We start from the raw sequence: 24,570 nt of genomic DNA, 5'->3' as shown, positions 1-24,570 counted from the left end.
TCGAGAAAAGAGGCGATTACACACACTGAAAGGAACTGCAACTTTTAATAATCTTATAGGATGAAAGAGAAAGAGGCACAATAGAGAGCTAGTGTGTGTGTGTCTCCCTTTCTCTTCTGCCGTCGCCGAGCAAATGTCATGGCATTGTATCACACACGCCATTGAGATTAGATAGATACGGTCAATTAAATAGTGCGTAAATGGATCCTTATAAGATCGACGCGTCGGCCTTTGTTGTGCTACGGTGATGATGGCAACAGAACCGGCAGCCATGGCGTTCAAATGTCTCGTCGAAAGTCAATTTTGCGTATTTACAATCTTCATTTTACTTGTGAATTGACTAAGCTTACAGGCGCGATTCGTTTTTTTTTTTCGTTAATATTTTTTTTTTCGATGCTAAAATGCTTCGTGAAAACACACATGCGAAATGGAAGAGAAAAAAAATATCATGAACTAAACACAACGGAATCTTATGGATCGGGTAAAAAGCAAACGCTAAACATGACAAAAGACCACATAGCTTTTTTCACATTTGGCTAGTATTGATGCTTCGAATAGGAAGGATAAGCGAATAATACACGTGAAAAAAATAACCAGAGAAGGAATTACAACAACAGCATCAATAAGTCCACACAAAAAAACGACAACAATCGAACAACAATTTTGCTTGTTAGTATTGAAGCCTTCTCAACCGCAACCGTAACAACTGAAACACAACGTGTATATGGTATTTTGTATATATATATTAAAGAGTACACACGGTGATGCACACCGAAGCAGCAATAGGTGGAAGCAGCAAACAGCGCGCTACCAAATAAACCAAAAACGAATACAGAAAAAAGCAAAAGAAACAGAAACGTACACGGACAACACGAACGAATGTGTAAGCATTGCAATATGAAATTTTTTTCGACCGTTGATTCTAGTTCTAATTTGACAATCGAAGCGAACGAACATACAATCCGTTTGCCCCCCCAAAAAAAAAATCATAATATAGAATACCTAACATTACAAAACGAATAAGTTTTGATTTACGTTTTTGAATATCGTGTTTAAAGAATATTGTGTTTAAAACCGTTTTTTTTTTTCAATACTTTTCTACACAATATTTTCCGTCATATAGAATAGTGCGTGTACGAAATCAACAAAACGAATCGATGAACAACAAGCAAGGATTAGAACGTGAATTTTGCAGAAAGTAAGCACAAAAATTCAAACAAGAATTTTTAAGAAGAAAAATAACATGGCAAAAAAAAACAATGCGTTCGCTTCTCTCTTTCTTTCATTGAATGCTCGTTCTTTCAAAAATATCGTTGAAACAATATCGAACATTTTATTTGGCTTTTAATGCTCGACATTCAAAATGTTAGTCAAGTTTTTAAGAACTCATTTTATTTGGTTGACATGTGAAAATATTCAAAATATGATCGAACTCATTCTTAGAAGCTATGAAAGAAAATCAAATCAATCGAATGGCAGAGCATATGCGCTTTTTAATAAATTCCTGAACATTTCTTTCCTGTGAGTCTGTTTGAATCAAACATTTGAAATGCCATACATTTTGAACGAAATCCTTAATTTTTTTCAATTACTCGCTATTTTTCAATGTTTCTGATATTCTTCGAATTGAAAAAAAAAAATGAAATTATTTAAACCATTTCATTCACATGGTTTAGTTGAATCATTCAGAATAATCATGACAATCGAGTTTTAACGAAATTGAGGTGTTGTGAGATGCAGATATTTGTGGATGCCATGTCGAATCACATGAAAATTACATCCTGAACAATGATGTGTGACATTCTTTTTGTAACCAAAACAATGTCCGTGGTCTACAATCGATTATATAAGCAAATTATCGTGTCTTGTTTAAAAAAAAAATAACAGTCACTGTTACACTTGGATTATGTGATTCTGCAGTAGTTGCTGCTTCTGCTGCCGTTACATTATCGTTGAATCGCGGTATATCGATACTCAATTACTAGCCAAGCAACAAAACACTTCATCGACATTGCAGAATTGCAACAAAAAAACACACAAATTGCAATGGGTGCTGAAAACCTGAGAGAGAGAGAGAGAGAGAGAGAAAAAGAAGAGACAAGAGAAAAAAAATATATAATCATAAACATAAAATAAAGGCATAATAAAGACAACGATTTATGGTACTTCTGATTGGGTTGCGCTAATTGAAAATGATTATTATAATTGGAAATTTATTTTAACATTTCGTTCTCAAGACGCAACTCTTAAATTGATAGAGACAAAAAAAAACCACATTCACATACACATGCATCTCGTATCGAGCAATACAACAAGAAAAAAATACTATCTAATAAAAAAGAGTGTAAGTTGTTCGTCTAGTGCACCAGCAATTTGAATTCGAATTGAAAATCGTTATGTGAATTTAATTATAGATGCGATGCAATTTTTCGCGATGAGTTTTTTTTCGTCTAAATTTTTTTTATCATCAAATGTGCAAAGTATTTTTTTTTTGTCGATGGCAATTTTTAAATAGTTGCATACATTCATGGGCATCACTCGAGTACATTGTATAATTGAAAAGCTAATCATTTTTTTTTTTGTCTTATTCATTTGAGCGAGCAAAAAACTCGAGAATGAAAAAGATTAACAATAACAAATTAGACGCCTACTGACATTTTCTATTGAAATTCTTGTGACAGCGATGAGTCAGGTTTTTGCATACAAGTGGATTTGATCGATTCGTTCGCAATTTTAATTGTGCCCTTATAATACAATTAGAAAGAAAGGAAATAGATAAAATTCAAGAAAGTGGGTTCGCATCATATGAAATGGAGTCATTTGTTTTGTAAAACCTGTCTAAATATACAATTCAATCATTTCAATCAAATGATAACGGTATCTCTTCAACACTTTTCTTAAAATCTATGCAAATCGAAACAACCAGTTGCCCAATTGCCCCGTTTTTTTTTTTTAATATTGTTCAGTCATGTGTTTTTTTTTTCATTCATCTTCTGATGCAACAATTTTACAAACAAACAAAAAATAGTGTGCAACATACAAAGTAGCTATAAAATGTAAGTTCGAAATTCGAATCGATTCAACAATGTAAAATGCATTGAAATATTTGTGCGAATTTTTGTTGCTGTTGATGCAGCCAGTCACACCTCTGAAATAAAAACAACCTGGTCACTTCATCATCGTGCATTTGCCACGAATTTATTGATTTTCTTTATTTAAAAATGCATCTGGTTGGCTTGCATTGGGATGCATGTTGTGCAAATTGCGCGGCATGACAAGTTGACGACTTAATGATGATGACCCGTTGATAAATTGACACGATTCAACATTTGCAACATAAATCATGTGCAAATCACAAATGGTACGCCCCTTGCTATATTCATGCCAGCGAAACCGCATTTTTTTTTATTAAGTTGATTGTTTAAAATAAAACATCGCAATTGGTGTCGTTTGGCACACACAACGATTTTTGTTGCTGTTGCGATTGTTGTTCGATTCGGAAAGGGGTTAGATTTGTTGTCATCGTCTCAACAGACATATCAATATGTTTCTTTTTTTTTAGAAAAAAAAATAACAATCATCAAAATGCAAATCGAAATAAAAAATTGGTTAAATTTAGACGAATTCAAATTTCCTAAAATAGAAAATATTATATGATAACGATTAATTAAATAATGATAATGAAATTAAAGTTTTTTTTTTTCACTGTCATTATGAGCATGTTTTGACATTTGATTTGTTTTTAGTTTTGTTTTGCAATGCATTGTTTGAATGAATACAATTAACCAAAACCCTTTGACACAATCGATATTAACTGAAAATTGAGTTAGTTAAATAGTTTTGATTTTTCAAGTCATACATTTGTTCGCTTTGTTTAATCTGAAGAAGAATCATAGATCATAATTCGAATCGTCGGTACATTCAAATGAAATATCTACTTCAAATTAGACCGAATTGCCTTTCACTCTTAATAAAAATGATAACGAAGGTTTCTCTTCGGCAATACCATTGTTGCTTGACCGCCATTGGTGTGGTCTGAATTCATCTTTTCAACCATTTTTATTCCTTTTGTTTTAAATTTTCTTAATTTGTTTGTGTGTATGTGTTTGTCTTTCGAATGTGATTCACAACGCAGTAGTGGTCAGAGAAAAAAAAAATGTTAAAACATTTTTTCTTGTGTTATCAAGCAGTGAGCGATAATTTTTGATGATTAAGATAACGACAAAAAAAAAGCAACACCGTAAAAATGAATGGTCCACAAAATTATAAATAGACATTTGCGAATGTGGAAAAAAATGTATATTAGACACAAGTTGGTCTAAATCACATAATCAAGAAATAAAACGAGATGTAATATCTTCATCTTTTTTTGAATCATCCGAAAATATAAAAAAAAAAACATAGACTCATAGTGAGAGAGAGAAACACATAAACACCATGGAAAAGAGATAGAGAAAAAATCGCAAGTGGAAAAGGGAAAATGACAAAAAAAAGAAACAAGATACACGTACGATAATTAGGAAATGATCAACGCGAGATAAATATTATTTGGTGATTTGTTCTTCTTATTGCTGACTCTTTTTCTGTTTCTCTCTCTCTATCTCTCTCTTTCATACACACATACACTCTAACAGACAATATCTGGATGAACTACCGAAAATAAAATGCTGACCGTAGATAGTGTTTGCGGTTTCATTGTGGCATATATAAACCGGCTCAATTGAAAAGTCGTGCAAATGAAGCATATGCTCTTGACTAAGGTGGATGAGATTTGGCTCTTTTGTGCACGGTATTTTGGTTGATTGTTCACCGTCGCGCACCATTTTACAATCGATGCGGTGTCAGTCGACGAAGAGAAAACGCGAGAAAAGGCCGTGTTTTTTTCCATCATTTTTCTCTTGTTCTTGTGCGCACAATCAACATTTTCAAATCAAAAACTTGTAAATTAATAAAAGTGTCAGTTAATTATGGTCAATTCGAGACAACGATTTTATTAATTGAAACTCATTTTTTCTCTTTTGTTTCTTTTTTCATATTAAAATTTTATAGATATTCAACAACGAGGTGTGGAGAGAAGTAGTTCGTGAACACGAAGAATTAAGAAAATAGTAAGACATTCAGCACCAAAGATTGTTGCAATGACAAAACGTTTCCGATAGTAAATTTGAAAAAGAGGCAGCACAATTAATTGTGCAAGAGTGAGTGTAATCAAATGTGAGTGTGAATGTGTGTTTTTTTTTATTAATTCGCTTCGATTTGGGCTGGAGCTGTTGAAAAATGTATGACAAGATGTGTGATGCAGCGGCAGTCCAGATTTTTTGAAAATGATAATGAAGTGTTCATTTTCAACGGCGATCAAGTCACGACATATCGTTTATTTTAATTGGATTAAAACAAAGTGTATGGGAAAATGTGCGCAATGTGCCATTTTCAACGTAGAATATAGTGCAAGTAAGACAGAAAGGGAGCTATTGAAAAGAAAGCTATTATCGAATCAGTGAAAAAGGAAACAGCACCTCAATGTAAGCAATGTCAATAGAATAAAAAAAAAATAATAATAATAGTAATAAAAACAACGACTCCCACATTAATTTTATTTATTTTATTTGGGTGCATTTATTTTGGTTTTAATTTTCGCGTAAATTTTAATTGAAAAACAACGTCACCTGGCCTATGGAACATTAATATTGTATTGGCAAAAGTTGCGCAGACAATCAATATTGTGTAAATTCAGTTATTTAACGTCTCACACGGTCATTTGTAATAATTAAAATAAAACAAGTCAAGAGAGAGAAATAAGGCGAGAACGAGTGAAAATAATGATCACACAATAATCGTGTGAATAAAGTGTGTGCGCTCTTTTTTTTTGAGGAGAAAACCAACAGCAGCAACAACAACAGGAGAGTTTCGAATGCCAGTGTGTATGTGTTTGTGTGTGACATCGTGTGAATTATTCGGATAAAGTGAATAAAAACGAAAACAAAGAGCTCCAAACAACAGCGACATACATTAATAATGCCAAATCGATGAGATGAAAATGAGAAACAATCGACTGTTTCTTGGAGTTGTTCTATTCGCATTTAGAATAAGGTAAATATGAATCAATTCTATGGTATGATGGCAGATTTATATTGCGGTTTCATTTGAATTTTCGAAGTTGCTGGCAATTTTGCAATTGCTTTTGCTCCGATCCGATTATAGATTTTTTTCGTTTCGTATTTGAAATGTACGAATCTTCTTTCATTGGTCCATAATTATTATTGAAATAGTTCGAATTTTTCTTGTACATATGTATAACTATCTGCAGGGCAAAATTGAAACGTGCAATGTGCCGCTCTTTTTGGCGTACACGCGCGCACATACGCTATATCGTTCGCCATCACGCAACAACACATGCGAACGCATTTCAGCTCCATTTCCCACAAAAGGTCGTGCTATTATCATCCCGATCCCAAAAAGATCAAACCAAAATGCAAACGATATTGAGACGAGTGTGGCATAAGAGAGAAAGAACGATCAAGCGGGAACGAATACAAAAAAGCCACAAACAAAACAAAACGTGACTCAAAATTATTATATTATGAGTGGAAAGATTCATAATTGTTTACGAAATCCTTTTACGCTTCAATGTTGAAAATATTCGCCTTCTCGCCAAATAAGAGAAAAAGAGAAAAAAATAAACGATGAACGAACACGGCCAAAAATTGCTCCATGGAAATTTGTACAAATTGTCACATCAGACGAATGCGTGTGAAAGTTGGCTTTGAGATATACTTTACTTCCTCTACTCATTTCTCAGAAAAAAATATATATGAAATCGTACCATTGTGACCCGAAACAGTCCGATGCAATTTTTTTGGAATCTTGAATGACCACGTGTTAATTCAAACAACTACTGTATTATCATTTGCCAATCTCAACCGCCAATATTCCACTGCACTTCAAAATTTAATTTTATTGACGAACAAAACTAAATTGTATTGATGTAGTGCGGTGTTTGTGCGCGAGCTCGCAAATCTTTACCATAAAAACATTCATAGATACTATCTTTGACTTAAATGTTCTGTTCAATAGCATTGTGTCAGAGAACAAAGTCAGCATTTTGTTCGCTGAACGAACAAAAAATCGAAGAAAAATAGAGCCGAGCTCGACTATGCCACATACAGAAATAATATAAGGATTTCTATGCATTTTTCGTGCAAATGCATCAATATGTGGGCGTTTAACATCATAGATTCTGTCGTTGCGTGCTCTTTTAGGTTAAGATAATTTAACCTTTAGCAATTCCCTTGCAGACTGGCTGTTTTTTTTTTCTTCATATTTTTCGGAATTCACTTTAAGCGTTTCGTTCATATACTCCAATATCCCAGAGCAAATATGCCATTTCCATTTTCAAGTTTTTTTCTTCTCTCCTCTATTTTTTTAATGATTATATCTTTTTTTCTGACATCTTTTCTTTAATTAGAAATAGAAAATTTGTGTGTGCACGGCGGTTCGGTCCGATTTCATTGCTAAACATCATTTCAAGGCAATTTAAAAGCATTTAAACGATCGATTCGACTGAGTTCCATAAAATTTTATGAGATTCGATCATAATTTCATATCGTTCAAACAAATATTTATAATGGTAATCGACAAAAATTGGCATTTCATTAAAAGAAGAAAGAAAAAAAATCCAAGAAACTCTTGCTCTTTCTTGCCGCTTGCGTGTCTGTTCAAAGCTAAAAAAATATATATTCGATGTTACAATCTTGTTCTGTGAAGAACGAAAAAGAGTGTAAACCCATTTTGTTTTCGGTATTTTAAATGTGGTTCCCATGAAATAAAACGATGACGAAGATTTGATAGCACGTTTTGTGATACATCAGGTAAATATTTGTGAAGATATCATTTTTGTTCCGTTGGCCCCATGATTCATTCATTCGCTTACTCACTCTTGGCAACATAGTAACCACACCACTTTACGGCTATGACAGTTGCAACAGTTATGGCAATCTTTTGGCCATCTCGATATCAACATTCAGCCATTCATCATCTTATGTTTATGTATAGTACATGGGTTTTTTTTTGCATCTTTTGCGTATTCATTCTGTGTATTTTTTGTTTGTCTGTGCCACTATCTCTAACTCTTTCAGAAAGCTCAATTGAAATATCACATTGGGAGCGCTTTAAATCAAGCACAAACAAGAATCGTTAGCTTGAGGCCGTATTTTAGAAGAGGAGAAACAAAAACAGACAATATGTGCACGCGCACACTCAGTGACGTCAATTTCAATTTAAGTTTCAGGCCATATTATCGCTGGTGAGCCTTGGTAATTGACTTAAACCGATTACAAACCGATAAAATTCACTTTCGCCGCACTTCAATATGTGCACATAAATTCACTCTCTATTGCACAGCAAGCTGACTCTTTCTATTTGGCTCTAAACTTCCGCTAATAGCACATTTATCATTCGCGACCGAAAAAATGTGAATGAATATTATATGTACATATAAATCCTGTCGCAATTACATTGTCACAGAAAGAAAATCCAATTGAATTTGACTTAAATGGCTTTCGAAGCATAGTTGTGCTTCTGATGATTGTTGCTGCTTTAACGAGAGAGATAAAAAAACACAACAAACACAACGAAAATTGTGTGAGTTTGAACGATTAATTTAGCAATAAACAAAGCAGCAATATGAATGACAAACGGCTTGGAGGCATGTATCTGTTTTTTTTTTTGGTGTGTATGTGCATGACCACCAAAGAAACGGCATAAATCAAATTCCAAATGATCATTGCAACTTGGCGTATACGATTGTTGTTATTGTTTTGTGTGTGTTGATTTCGTTTAACTTGAACATAAACTGGAATTGTTTTTTGAATGGAGTTCTACTTTTTTCTTCCACTTTGAAAATACATTCACTGCAAACACTTTCGATAAGATTTGCGATTAATTCGTTTCAGTTTTTATGCGCAGAAGGCGAAAAAAAAAAAGATACAAAAAAACAATTTTTAAATTTATGAAATTTTATCAAAATCCAAATACACGGCAAGATTCAAGCGATGAGAACGTAAAACAAAAGACATGTTTTACTGCATAAGCGACAAGCCTACTTATTTTTCTCGTACACTCTGTCACCAACATTTTTGTGGGTACGAAATTTTACGAATATTATCAGTGATGATCGGTATATTGTGGCACTGGTGAAAGAGACAGAGGGCGAGAGCAAGAGCGAGATAGAGATAGAGAGAAAGAAAATAAAATGCATCGTTTGAGAATTGGAGAAGTCACCACATATATGATTTGTTAGACTAGGTAAATGTGCAAAGACACGTACAATGCGACATTTGTTGGAATCATTAAATAAAATGTGATTTATATATTATTTGTTAAGTGTGTGTGTGTGTGCGCAAGAAATTATCAGTGGCAAAGAACTTATAATTTGTGCACGGCAGTTACGTCGTAAAAATATGTGGCATGAATGAAAGCAGATGTATGGCCTGCGATAAAGTTAAACTAAAAGTCGCATTGAATTTCATGCGCAACAACAGTTTTTTTTGGACAATTTGCGTGTGTTCGGTCGTCATCGTCGATCAAGTTCACAGATCCTTTCGGCGAATAATTAACAATGAACGCGCGAACATAATAGCGAACCATTAATTTCATACATTGTACACAATTAAATGATGCCCTTATTATATTTGAGTTTTAGCGCATTTTGCGTGCAAAAGACGAGGGAGCGAGAACGAAAAGTGAGTGATCAAGCCACAAGACGTCGTAGAACACATTCTGAGTGTTAGCTGAATATACACATCAAAGGAGAGTAAAAAAAGAAATAAATGGAATCGCGATGACACATTTGATTTCTTGTTAGCGCATGGAAAACTCAGAATCACAGCGGCAACATAGCAAATGAACAAAAAAAAACACACACAGTATCATATTGTGTGTGAATTCACACAAAAACACAAATACAATAGCCTTAATAGCTATGTTATATATTTATAATTACAAGCATTTGGCCAATTCCATAGTAATTCTTGAGTAATTCATAGAACATGATATTGTTTAAAAAAATACAGCACCGAAAATGAGAGAAAATCTCTCTTGTGTGAGAGATCCCCTTCTCTATTTAAGTCTTCTCAGCTCTCTTTCTCGTTCACAGCGCGCGCGCTCTCTCTCTCTTACACTCTCTCATTCAACTTCCCTTTTGTATGCACATTCACAGAACAAATAGAAGAGAAGCAACAAAAAAAACGACAAAATAAATAACGATCGCAATCGTAACTTCATATTGATGCGCCACTGTTACAATTTAATTTATATCCTGAGCATTCTCTTCTTTGCTCGCTTATTCAATTTTTTGTGTGCTGTTGTGTGAATTGTGACGAATATGCAGTCATTTTGGTTGAGACTAAATGCCATTATATTATGTGTTGTTCGCTTTGTCTTTCTGTTACCATAAATCCAGCCAAAGAATAATGAAAAGAAATAAGAGGAATTAAACATGTACATTTCATGAAAAACATGATATATGAGACATTAAACATGATCTTTTTATTATTTGTTATTGTTATCGTCTCTGTGTTTCATTCTTTTTTGGGCTGCTTTCGGTTGTTGATGTTAGTTTACCTATCTCTCTCTCTCTCTCTCTCTCTCTCTCTCTCTCTCTCTCTCTCTTTCTCTCTCTGATTCATCTCTACGTATACAAATGTATTTAATTCAATGTATTATTTTGTGTTGAAATTTTTGTCTAAGTTTTTGTTGGTTTTACTTTCGGGATGGTACAATTTTGGATTCATTCAAAACGGTTGAAGCTGGCATGAGTTGCTCTGAACTCAAATTGAACTTTATTTCTGCTTGAAAACGATGAGCGCAGTTTGTTATTTAGTAGTTCAGACTTATGAATAGAGCCGTATTCGTGGTTGTTATTCGAAACAAAGATCAATTTAATACGGCTATGCCCCGAAGGAAGTCACCGATTCAATGGAATCAACTCTTCAATGTATTCAGACGATTCCGATCAAGAAAATGAAAATGCCTGGGATAATTGGGTTGCATCTCGAATGTCTAATGGCAGGTCCCCTTGTCGTCGATGCGGCCGTTTTTCTCTTATTCTTTCTTCAATTTGATTGCTCTCTCTCTCTCTCTCTCTCTCTCTCTCTCGGCGCGCATTTAATTAAACGATGAAAGCCAATTATTTATTTTTAAAATCTCATCAAACGATAAAATGAATATAATAATGTAGAAAACGAACGGTGAAATTCGGTTAAAATGTCTCTATTTGGGCAGATCAAGCCGATTCGAGTGAGTGAACGAACAAGCAAGACCACCAGCTAGGCCAAATGTCGCCGATTTGTGACTTATCTGCCAATGCACAATTCGCTCTCTCGCTCTCTCGCTCTCTCGCTCTCTATCTCCGTCTTCCTATCTCACATCTTCATGTGACTTTCTTTCGACATTAACCTCTTTCATTAACATGGGAATTGTTTTGTGTTCGTGGTCGCGAGTGCGATGACAGCAACTAAAAGAAAACAAAAAAAAACGTTGTTTTTATTGCCATTTCAGCACTTGAGGAATAAATAGAGTTAAACGTTTGTTTGTTGGCGTTTCGTACATGTTATGTTGTTGTTGTTTTTTTTCTCTTGGTTTTCATTCTGGTGCCGTTTGTATTCTTTGCACAAACAAACACACGGCGCGCTCAATTCAAATTCGTTGACAATGTCTTGTCGTATGCAATGTTGTTTTGACGTTTGCAAGCCTAAACCATGAAATTCAATCGAAACATCGTTTCCAATTCACTTCGTTTCCACCCATAAAAACAAAACAAAAAAGAACCAAATAAACAAACAACATACAATAACAGCCAATGCTTTGATGCCTCTTATGGCATATTATTCCAATTTATGATAATCGGCGTTTAAATGTTGTATTAATTGAGTTATTTAATTCGACTCCCCGTCGTGTAAACACATAATCATCGCAGGTGGTATAAATGTTTCAGTTAGCCACACACATACATGCATACAATCAACATCTGTACCGTACGCAAGCGCGAGCGCATTTAGTCTTTTTTTTTTTGCTAATTCTCGCGCATGTACATTTCAGTTTCACAAATTCCCTCGATTATTATCTCAGTATCTCTTTCTCTCTCGGTCTCTTTGCATTCAGGTGAACACAATACGTCAATTGTTTCCGATGGGCAAAGATTGATTTGACAACACACAGTTTCTCACATAAATAAAAATTCATCGTCGGCAATATTGATTAAAAATGACGACATAGTCCCTTTGCTATTTCTAGTATAAAAACATAAATTATATCAATTAACGCATAAGATGGAAATTCTTTAGATAAATCAAAGACTCATCAGTGTGGAATACATTTTTTTTTCTTTCGTCTTTTTTTTTTCAGAATCGTATGCAGTTTTGCGTCATCGATAATTTGCAGCCGTGTTCCTGGTTTGACACAAGCCCAACGGCAATTGTGCAGTGAAGCACCCGATGCGTTCATTGCACTTGGTGATGGTCATATGCTTGGTGCCGAAGAATGTCAATATCAATTTAAAGGTAAACCAAAAATGAACAATTTCTGGCACATTTTTCAAAAACTCAATCGCCGAAATTCAATGACATCGCAGAAATGGTTAAGACATTTCGAAAACTAAACGAAGTAAAACTTATCACTCAGTTCGAGAAGAGAGTTTGTGTTTTTTTTTTTCGCTTTTGATATCAGAACAACAACTTTTAATAGCTACTTGAAAGTAAACAACAATTGAATAAATTTTCAATAGAAAATTTTGCACTATCGGTATTTAACCCATGGGCAAAAGTACAAGTGAATGAGATTTGGGGGCCCAAAGTTGGTAGAAATCCATAATCATCCAAAAATAACAGAGACTCTGGCTTCTCGGAGCTCTCCTCTCACAGATGTTGCTTTGAGAAACAGTCTCTGAAAAATAGGTAAATCGACATTCAAAATCAATCTTCAATTGCGTGCCACACTTTACGCTCTCCTCAAACTGAGCAATGGAAATTTTATTTAGTTTCCGAAAAGAAACATGATTTTTTCTCCATCTTAACGTTGTCAATTATCGAGAATTAACCATCGCAAAAAAAAATGTAATGTCGATACATTTTGTTAAATGCTTATATTCGATTTGCAGGTCATCGTTGGAACTGTACACAAGTTTGGAAAAAAGATGTTTTCTCACACATTGTCATTGTTGGTAAGTAATATTTTGTGTTCTCCTTTTTTTCTAAGTGCTTCTCTTTCTTTCTTTCTCTTTCACACACATATTGGTTGATGAGAGACTGAAACGCAGCGGTACATGCTCTGGCAAAACACACACACACACAGTGACCGATGCCCACACGGCTTACATCAAAGATCACTTTTTGACCATGTTGCATACACAGAGCGAGAAAATCATTTGTTTTAAAAGCGCTTTTAAATATTTCTGTTCTCTATGTGTTTTTGTTGTTGTCTTCATTCGATCTTGAGTCACAAACACGCACATGTATGTGCATACTTGAGCATTTCAACCGACAACGAGCGCCGCTGCCGACTGATCATTTTTATTTCTTCATTAATTGTTTCGCATTCTTTTTGTATCGTTTAACTCTCATCGGCCTCTTTTTTAATTGCTGTCATTGGCAAGTAGAGTAGCACGAAAATTAATCAATTTCGAAAGATTTCTCGGCCACTCTCTTTCTCTCTCTCTATGTCTGTCTTTCACTACATATTTGCTTTCAACCAATTTAATGATCGGTTGGACAAAATCCAAAGTGAAATGTGCGAAGCCAACATCAAAGCAATTCATTAGGTACACCTAAGTAGCATATTGCTTCATTCGAGTGACGATAAATCAATCAGATACAATAAATCTTGAGTCGGTGATGGGCTCGCACCAACCTATTGTGATTTGTGAAAACACTTTCTGACTTCAAACTGACTGCCTACATTTGGTGCGTGTAATTTTTGAGTTGTTGTTTTTTTTTCACAACTGTTATTCTCTTGATTGAGCAGGAGGAGTGAGAAATCAAAACATGCTTTACAAAAATCACATATCGCCGACAATCAAATAAACCGGCATTCGAACGACACAAAACAACCAAATGACTGTGGTTGCATTTTATCTTTCTCTCTCTCTGTAAACGTAATTGTACGAAATGAGAGAAAAAACCGCGCAAACACAGAGCATAGATGTGAGTATATAAAAGCTTTTGTCGCCCACCAACGCATTGCTTCTGTTTGCCCATAAAAAATTATTAGATTTTAATTAAAATGCACAAGAATCGAGTGAAGAAGAAGGGAAACGCTCACACCTAAAAAGGCAGTGCATGATATGATAAAAAAAACGTCAACGATAGAGTTGTAAAAATTGAGTGTTGTTGAGAGTGTGAGAGATATGGGTGCATTTTGTTGGACACACAATTCGCCCGAGTGGAAAAAAAGTGACTAAGTTACTATTGACTGTAAGTGACTATAGTTAGCTATACTCAGTCAGTCAGGCGATTATTTTGGGACGTTTTGACTATCGGGTGACTATGATTATTGTCAACTATAGTTAGCTGTTGCAGTTAACCATAGCTTACTTTAATTGATTGAAGTTAACTAAATTTAACTAAGGTTGCTTGTTTTTACAGTCAATAGTCAGTCAGTTTGTCCCAAAATAGTCAGTCACTTTTTTTGTACACGGGCAGTTTTAAATCAAGTTTCACGAAGAAGAAAAAAAAGCAGTTGCTTACATTTCAATTTTCTCTGACCAATTGCACTGTATCGACTGATTACACATGTACGTATGGCGCAGAGAATATGATGCGGCTACCTTTTCGACACATTCACACTCGAGACTCTAATTGATGTTACGGAACATGCGGATAACAACAGTAACCGTACACCAACAAAGTAACAATCCTTTTATCATAAATTCCATGTGCGGAAAATGAATACGAAACGAATACACAAATATGAAACGTTTGCAAATGACAGTGATAAATTTTGTTGAGAAGTGGACTGGAGCGGGCGAACCAGACTTCGTTTTCTTTGTACCTCACAACACACACGCAAAAAAAGAAAAATAATCTGGTAGCACATGTTGTTCCGTGTTCGCATTTTGCAAATAAACAAAGACGTTTTCATTTCGTTTCGTTTTTTTTTTTTTCATTTGTTAAATGGTCGTTCTCTTGCCACCCGACACACGATGATCGAGATGCGACAATTTATGCACGACATTAATCTCCAATAAATATATAAATTTTATTTGCCCATCTAAATTTTATTTTATCGAGAAAACTTGGATGCATTCAGAATGCAAAATTACCTTCACATTGAAAGAGCTAAAAGCACGGATGAAGGATGGCGAAAAAAAAATGTATGGACCTTTGTAATCGAAATAGCTTCTGGTCAGCCATGGCAACAAGGATGCAACAGGCCATGAACTACACTTTGACTGGTGCATGTGGTGGTTTCCGTTTTTCTGTTTCTCTCACAGTCGTCGCGTTGTTATTTGTCCGATAATGAAATATGTGCATTTCGGTTGCGTGCATGACAAACGCAAAGATTTATTACGGATCACCTTGATTATATAATAATCTAAGATTGGTTGGTCTCGTGATTGTACCTCTTAACGCAGCATTCTACATGAATTTCTTTGAGAGTTTCTTTGTTTACTCTTTCTCTCTGTATTTCTCTTATTCGCCGTTGTTTTTTAAATGTATTTTGTGCTGCTCAAAGTAACCATTGAATATAAGGCTGTAAGGAGAATGCACTGCATTCCAATGAACATTTCAACTCATTTCAATATAATTAAAAAGAAAAAAAAAACGCCATTTGCAGCAAAATCAATTCGAATAGTTTGGTTCAATTGTTTATGATATGACAAAATGGATAAAAAACCAATGCTTCCAATCGCTGTGGAGGCAAAACCCAAACGTATCGTTGGTCTTGCAATGAACGAAATATAGAAAATAGTCATGCTTTCGCACGAACATAAATGGTGATGCGCCAACACAAAAGATTCATTTATTGATATGCGAAAAAAGAGTCTTTTGTACGATTGTGCGCCAGCACGTACTCACGAAAGGCGAACCGAGGGTAAAATCAAATCTATTTACTTTATGAGCGTCACGATGTGAATTGGCTGCCTTATAAATAAATAAATGGAAGTGAACCACACCAATTAATGAAATTCAACGAAAACGAAGAATATTACGAACAACAAAAAAGAAGCGGTGTCTAGCTTAAATGTGCATTACTTGATCATTCTCATCAATGCGATAACGGCCACACAAACAAGCGCCTCAATATGTGTTTGGAAACGATCAAAATGATCGAGTACAACACGAACACACTTATATTTATATAAAAAAAACAATGACGATAGAGTATAGAATCGCATGAAAAAAAAAACACATCGCCCAGCAATTAATTAAAATCCAATTAAAATTGGCGGCCGGCTTTTATACAGACATAAAAAAGTGTTCGTTCTTACTTCAAAAAAAAAAAAAAAAAAATATATAGAATGGTTTATCAGGTTTTTATACGAGTATATGAGAGATCGTCAGGCATCTTTGCACAAAGTGAATCTTTGCCAAAGATTCTTTGCATGCATTTATTTTGTAATCGCCATAAATACACTCTTCATTTCAAATCATGAGACAATAATAAATAAATGCAGAAGAAACAACTGGTTGGTTCTTGAACAATGGTTCTTCAAGTCTGTTTTCATATTTGGAAAATTATGAATTTCAATGACTTGAGCCGTTTTAACGAAGTTCAAAGTGTAAAATTAACTAAGAATTTTTACAACATTTCTAAAAAAAATCGATGTTGATAATTTCAAAATTCTATCTTGTTATTGAGAATTAACGAGAAAAAAGGTCATCAATTTTAATTTTTTCCAGAACTTCTATAGCCAGGTGTGAGAAGTTTTCTAGTAAGAGCTACTCTTTCTTGTATTCAGGCGCCGAACTTCAAATTCTAGGAGTTTCCGGTTTTTTTTTTTTTTTCAAAAATAATGACTTTTTTGAAGAAATCGGTCCGAAAATTGAAAAAAATTACTTTAACGTATTTGTAACATTAACAAAATGCATTTGATCTCAAAAATTTGTGAGGGGTGATAAATCCAGACATGTTCAAGTTTAGGTGGGTGTAAATCCATATATGATGAATAAGAACATTTTTTAATTTCAAAATTAACAGCAAACAAATCCAAATCTTTAAAAATAAATAACAGATTGTAAACAGGTAGAACTTGTAAGTGAAAAAAATATCAACTATTAGCTGCTCAATAACATGATTTTCAATACGATCTAAATACAATGCATTCCGATTCATCGTATTCGATGTGAACGTGGTTTTGCAGTTCTCAATTTTAAAAATGAGTCAATGTCACAAGTTATTCTTTTCTACACTCAACTAAATTATGAGACGAGTGCCTCATTCTGAATTATTAACAACTAATGTTTTCTGTTCATGTTATGATGAATATTATTACCATTAAGAAAAAAATAATGGACTAAAGGATAGTGTGCGAATGGAAAAAAAAAAGAGTTGCAACAGTAATCATTGCTTGAGTCGGGATAAATAAGAAAATGTCACAATTCAATTTGAACTGGTGCGGTGTCGTTGTGTGTATTTTTTAATATTTGGTACGTTACACAATATTAGCAATTCATTTCAAATTGATTGTATATAGTAAAAATTCGCTTGGCATTCCACTTGAGCAAACAAACAAAAAAATAATCACGAAGCTCCCCTAATTGTTTCCATTTTTGTGAGGTATTTCTGTATAATAGACGAGAAAAACAATTAGCGTGCATAAGCACTTGCTCTATACAATATCACTGCATTTAAATGTTGCAATTATTTCGCATACACATTTTTTCATTTCGTTTCGCGCACAACGAATCATATAGTATTGAGTCTGCATTTGATTTGCATTTGATGGCAATAAATTCCGTCCGTTCGGTCGATTAGTACCGTCCATTATTTGAAATCAATTAAATGGCATATTCAAAGCGCGACATTCAATTACCAATTGCTGAGCTGTCATCGTTGTCGTTTCCATTGCTGTTGTCATTGGATTTGTTTTACGGGAATATGAACATTTGATTTGCGCGTTGCTTTCAAGCGACAGTGGGTTGCTTTCTTAAATGCCCATAATTTTAGCGTGTACGATTGGCCTCAATGATAACACCGATGATCGGTAACTCATTTGATCTTAATCGTACATATGTAAAATGTATTTTATTTTTTTTAAATACAAAGTGTGTAAACTCTATAATTCTGAGCAGAACATCTGTTCAAAACATCGTTACGTAGTCATTTTCAATCAATAATTTTCATCACATCGTGTGTTTTGTTGCTACAATTATTGTTTTTTTTTATACGTTTCTCTTTTGGTATCACTGACAAATTGTGTTGTCAACAGATCATTATCCCATATCCCATTGACCGTGCTTACCCAGAGTGGTAAGTGTGGCAGCAGTCGATTTACTGGCAACGATAAGTTTTGTTGTTGTTCTTGTGTAAAATGTAAATGGCTTCACATTTTTTTTTAAAGATACACACTCCATGATGATTCAACACACGATGTACAGTGCTGTCCGCTGATATTTAATGTGTGTTGATTGTTGCATCTTGTTACTTTTTAATTTGTATGGTGCAAATATCAGAAGCTTGTACCATTCATTTCTGCCACCTTTTCTCAATTAACTCTCTCCCTCTCTTTGACATCTTATCTCTATCTTTCAATCGCATCGCATCTCATCGCATAACAAGTCAATTAATATAACTTAATAAAAAAAAAATCCAAGTGCAAAGCACACATTCTAAATACATTGCCGGTGATATAATTAATTTAAGGCCGCATTCGAACACTTGAACACTTGCATTTTATGCAGTTATTACATAGAAATCTTTACGATCATGGGAAACTAAACGAAACATGTACGAACTATTTCATCTAAATTTACATCGTTTTTCATTTCTCTCGCTTGCTGCCAATGATTCTTTGGCACATTTTCTTCGTTTTGAATTGATTTCACTTGTTTTTATCAATTAGTGGCTCTTTCTTCTTCTTTGATCCAATCAAATTAGAACAAACACATCGAACGCATTGTACCAATTAGAGATTTACACCACGAAACAGAATCATACATAATTCCAAAGTGTATCATTATTTCTATTATGGTGCATATTTTTCTGTTGCGATAAATTTAGTGATTGAGTCACTGTTTCCATTGAGTTTCTGCCAGAGGATCCAATGGGGCACCAGCCCGAAAATATTTCGGGCCGAACACATTGTGAGTTCGGATTTTTTTTACTTTTTCGGACGTTCAGTGCGATGGGAAAGATTGTACTTATATTTCACTTAAGATTGTACTTTTTTTTGTACTTTTTTTTTATTTGTTAAAATTGTTAATTTACTTGTTTGATGAAGATTTCGAATGAAATTCGAATCGTTTTTTTCTTTGTGTACCCAAAAAAAACCTTTGTTTACCCAAAAAATGTGAAATCCCTGACTCCAAAAATTAATTATACTTCGAATTCCCGGGTCGGATTCCAGGACAGAACGGGACCACTCGGTCTGACCTTGGCTAGATTTTTCCGCCCATCTGTGACCTCCAAATCTTTCTTCATTCACTTCCACTAGTTCTCTACTGTCGATAAATTTAGTCTTGTGTTCAATAAAGAGTAAAATCTAGTCTGCTTGTAAGTGTTAAATTCATCTGAAAGTCTTGTCTTCCCCTTCTCAAAAGATTTCACTGTCATAAATCATTTGTTTCATTTTGTGTAGAAATATGAGGTCTTGACTCGAAGATCATAAGCCATATGTGTTCCTGCAACAACAACAACAAAAATACCATACACACATTTACAGCTATATTGATTTTTGTGCTTCAGTAATTTTTTATTGAAAATCAGGAGTAATGTTGAAAGAAAAAAGTAATCACAAATCATGTGTAGATACATTTGCATAGCGTACAGTAAATATACGATACAGTGTTGAAGCAGCAACAAAAACGATATAAGGAGTATTGCATTTTTGTGATGGAAGCGTCTCTTTTTTCTTCGGTTTGGCAAAAATCCATTGGAATTTATTTATGAAAGACGCGAGTAACACAGATATTCTTCGATCATGCCAATCTCTTTTTTTCCATTGGATAATTGCACAGCAGGTCGTAGTTGCTCATGTTGTAAACTGAGCAGAAAAAAAATCGGTTCGTTTGGATTTTTGCTGGAGCTTGAGTTAATTCGGTTCGGTGACACACAAAACATTGAAATATTTTTGTGCGTACATGATCCCGGTTGTTGTTTTTTTTTTTTTTTGTTCGTACTGATTCGCTGTACCTTGCCACAACACATTTTCCTTTTCGTTTACCTTTGATTGCAGGCCAAGCCATACAAACCGATAAAATGTAATAATAACTAATAAGGACCATTAATAACGATCGACCCATCAATTCATTCGTAGTTGTATACAATATGATAAAGCTACAATAAAATCCACATATTGGTATTTAATCGGTATTTTCTGATTGCAATAATTTTAGTTTCGCTTTCGGAAAACAATTCAATGTGTCTAGAGAAGTCTTGCACCGGGTGATCTTTTCTCATTCAATAAACCGTTTGCTTGTTCTTCTTTGCATTATGACAAATTTCAAGTGAATCGAGCGTCGTAAATAAATATGAACATCGTTAATATATTTTACGATAAATAATGTGTGTCATTTGCTCGCATTTATATTCGCATGCAAACGATTCAGAGATCGAATGATAACCGAAATGAAATGGAATTTTTTTTAAATATCACCCAAGAAAACAGATCGTTTTATGATTAATCGATTCATTTTTGTGAACAGAAAGAGAGAGAGAGAGAAATGAATGGAAAAATGTCGCATGAATATTAAACCATCGACCATTTTGTATACCATTTATGCTGTATAAAATGCTTCAATTATTCATATAGTTTTTTTTCTTTCATTTTGATATTTAACTAAAATGAGAGCTGTTGTCTCTTTTGGCAAAATTATAATATCGTTGGGCACATTTTTTTGGCACAAAGTCGAATGGGTCTGTGTATTTTTCGATTTCAATGCGAGTAGATGTGTGCGGTGCGATAAAGAAATCTCATTCAATGTTTTCCAATATATTGAATTGTGCCGTTTTGGCGTTTCGTTACCCAACCAAGATTGGATCTATAAAAGTAATAAGAATGCACATTAATTACATGGAATAACGATTTTTTTTTTGTGTTGTTGTTGTTCGATGAGGGCATCCTTATAATTTGAGTTCAGACCAATTTAACTCATAAAAGTGTGTTTCTCTTCTAAATAAGAATTCGTAAAAAAAAACTGAACAAAACACGAAGACGGATACGAATAAAACCACATCGAATAACAATAACAACCGAAATGATTCCATCATAAAAATTCGAGTACAATGGAGTTTTCGAGCATTGGTTTGTATTGAAAAATCAATGAGAGCAAGAGAGAGAGAGAGAGAGAACATCGTGCTGCCATCAAATCGACGCGCTGTGATCATATTTATTGCACCGTTGAAGCGTAATTTCTTGTAAGTGTGTATGAGATCACACAGCAGTGCAATAAATCGAAAAATATTAAATGCTCAAAAATGATTTTTACTACAAGATATTAAACAGCAATATACAGCAACCAGTTCAAATTGGCTTAGAAGATCGATTGCTTCACATACACACACACACCATCTTTTAATTTTTGCTGTCTCGCTTGCTCGGCTGCACAACAATCGATTCAATATGACTTGTATTGGCTCGCATTGGATCATATAGTCGCTCATTTTCAATCGGCCGTAACGAAATATTCTCTCAGTCTATTGATCGGTATGCGTGAAGTCGTAAATTGATTGCTGTGTTTGATGGTTGCACTGCATTTTTGACGGTACATTTTGTGTTCTAATCTTTTGAATACAATATACCATTCAATATGTGTATGAGCTTGAAAGAGAGCGAGATCAGGAATCGTTAGAGATTGGTTCAGGAAAATAATTTATTAGAGTTTTACAACCGATTTTTACTGCGCTCCAACTCAGCACCATGTGTGATGTGTGGCTGTGTGCAAAATTGTTGAAGAAGAAGAAAAAGAACCATACAGCAGGAGAATAATGAAAATAAATCGATGCATATATGATTTTATCGATGTGAGAATTGTATCAATCAACCAATGCGCAGAGGTAGCGCTTTCGTTTATCTCTTTTTTTGGAATTATAATCATTTTGATCAGGTTCTGACATTTTTGAAATGCCGATGATAGCTTAAGCTACTGGTACTAACAAATCAAAGCTCGTAAATGACTTGTCTCTGTTCAAATTTGCTCATAGAACGAACAAACATACTAGACATTTTATTTGAGCAAAAACTCGATGAACTTTCTTTGGTCGCAATTTGCATAGCTGTGTAAATGTAGCCATTAAAAGCTAAACACTTCAATTGATAGTTTTTGTTGTGATAGTTTCATACTTTTCAAATTAATATAAGACTGATTTTTTGTGTATATTGGCAGGTTCCCGTGAGGCAGCATTTACATATGCCATATCAAGTGCGGGCGCTGTGCACGCAATTACGGCTGCATGCGCTCGGGGTAATATCTCATTGTGCGGTTGCGATTCAAGCATTCGACTTCAGTTGCCATATGCAAAACAATTGGAACAGCATCAACAAACTTGGAAATGGGGTGGCTGTTCGGCAGACATAAATTTTGGTATGAAATTTGCACGGAAATTCTTCGATGCGCGTGAAATTGAAGGTGATGCCCGAAGTCTCATGAACTTGCATAATAATCGCGCCGGCCGAAAGGTATGTGTAAAAAAAATAATATTATTCTTAATTCGTCTCCATTTAAGTCCACTTGCCGTATACAGTATTTTTATGTTTTAAGTTTTCAAAGAGTTCGGTTCGTTTGCTACAAGAAAATGATGGTTTCAGACTTTGGTATGTAAAACAATAAGAACCGAACAACAAACGTGTAAATAAAAAAAATAAAAAATTATGTAGAAGAAGTGTCGAAGCTATTGTGTTAATAAATCAATGCAGAGCAATGAATCGATTATTATTACATGAATATGGTGTAAACGAAGGAGAATGGAAAACAGCGAAATTGGTTTAGTTCGTGATGTGCTCTTTCGAACTTCACGCAAAATATGATATGGTGGTTTGGCAGTGGTGTCGGCATGCGTTTATCATTCATCGTACATGTTAATTCGATTTCATGTCATAAATAACCGAAAATATGCGACGCATATTCCGAAAAAGAGAAAGAAAAAAAACACCACATCTATAGAAATCATATTACTTGAAAAACAAATTGCAATGAACAATTATTTACCGTTATTTCGTTGAATACCGAATACATCACATAATATTCGACTTTTAATCATCATTTTCATCCTTTCACGTGCACACTTGAAAAAAATTCATCGTCAATTGTATTTCTTCTCACTCTCTTCCTCTTTCACTCATTGTTTTTCTTCTCTCATTTTAGTTGGTGAAAAATTTGTTGCGAACTGATTGTAAATGCCATGGCGTAAGTGGATCATGTGCAATGAAAACGTGCTGGAAGAGTTTGCCGCCATTTCGTGTCATCGGCGATGTACTTATGAAAAGATACCACAAAGCCAAAAGTGTTGAGGCCGTTATTGATCGGCATGCAACACGCGCATCGGGCCTACACAATGAAAACAATTTAAGTTTAGTTATAAAACGGTGAGTAGTTCATTTTTCTCTTGTTATCTACCCAATTCAAAATGCGGAAAATTGTTTTTTTTAATTGATTTTACGTTTTTCATCTCTTTCTCTCTCTTCCTCTGCCTTTCATGTGTTGCTGTTGTTATTTATAGCGATCGAACGACCTCACTGCATGGTAATCGCCGTAAATTTGAAACACCGAAACGCTTAGAGCTCGTCCATTTAGATCCATCGCCGCAATATTGTGAACGAAATTTGAGCACTGGATCGCTTGGCACCGTTGATCGGCCATGCAATCTAACCGCACATGGTCTGAATAGTTGTGATCTATTGTGTTGCGGTCGTGGCCATAATATTCATCAATTCAATAGAAAATGGCAGTGCCGATGTAAATTTAAATGGTGTTGTGAAGTTCAATGTGATATTTGTCATGAACGCATAGAACAGTATACCTGTAAATAGTGCATAAGAACAACTGAAATACAAAACAAATAAAAAAAAATTGTAGCAACGAAAATGAGAGAAAGGAACACACACAAAACAAGAAAACAAACGAAAGCACTTTCATACAAATGCTACACCACCTCCCCATAAAATGCCAAACTTAAACCGAAACCGATTACTCATTGTGGGCAGAATGACCGCGAACCGAAAACGGGAATGATGAGATTTCATTTAGTAGAGTGACAAATTATAACAAAAAATGAGATGATAAATTGTAAATAGAAAGAGCTTAGATTTTTAAATAATTGAAATGGCATTCAGTACTTAAGAGGGACAGACAGATTAAAATGATTGATGGAAAGAAAAATTGATGAAAGGCATCCCATTTCAAATTAGATCGTAAGCCA

At 34.4% G+C, this 24,570-nt stretch overlaps 1 protein-coding gene across 5 annotated transcripts; it reads left to right on the top strand.

The window, feature by feature from the left end:
• Window positions 1–804: 804 nt before the first annotated feature.
• On the top strand, window positions 805–24,570 carry LOC116352518 (protein Wnt-2). 5 transcript variants are annotated; one of them, XM_031785183.1, is made up of 8 exons: window positions 805–883; window positions 1,124–1,198; window positions 5,050–6,090; window positions 12,403–12,557; window positions 13,154–13,216; window positions 22,539–22,831; window positions 23,517–23,737; window positions 23,872–24,570. In XM_031785183.1, exons 3-8 carry the CDS (start codon window positions 6,032–6,034, stop codon window positions 24,179–24,181), a joined length of 1,101 nt encoding a protein of 366 aa, XP_031641043.1. In that variant the 5' UTR covers window positions 805–883; window positions 1,124–1,198; window positions 5,050–6,031; the 3' UTR covers window positions 24,182–24,570. The 5 variants fall into 5 exon arrangements, with proteins under 5 accessions (XP_031641043.1, XP_031641053.1, XP_031641034.1 ...); XM_031785193.1 differs by lacking the exon at window positions 805–883 and having other exon boundaries at window positions 957–1,198; window positions 5,050–5,522; window positions 5,703–6,090; XM_031785174.1 differs by lacking the exon at window positions 805–883 and having other exon boundaries at window positions 957–1,198.

This window comes from Contarinia nasturtii, unplaced genomic scaffold, assembly GCF_009176525.2.
Source record: "Contarinia nasturtii isolate CC-2019 unplaced genomic scaffold, AAFC_CNas_1.1 Cnas_scaffold_78, whole genome shotgun sequence".
In the NCBI taxonomy this organism is placed as follows: Eukaryota; Metazoa; Arthropoda; class Insecta; order Diptera; family Cecidomyiidae; genus Contarinia; species Contarinia nasturtii.
This window is presented reverse-complemented; position numbering and strand designations above follow the sequence as displayed.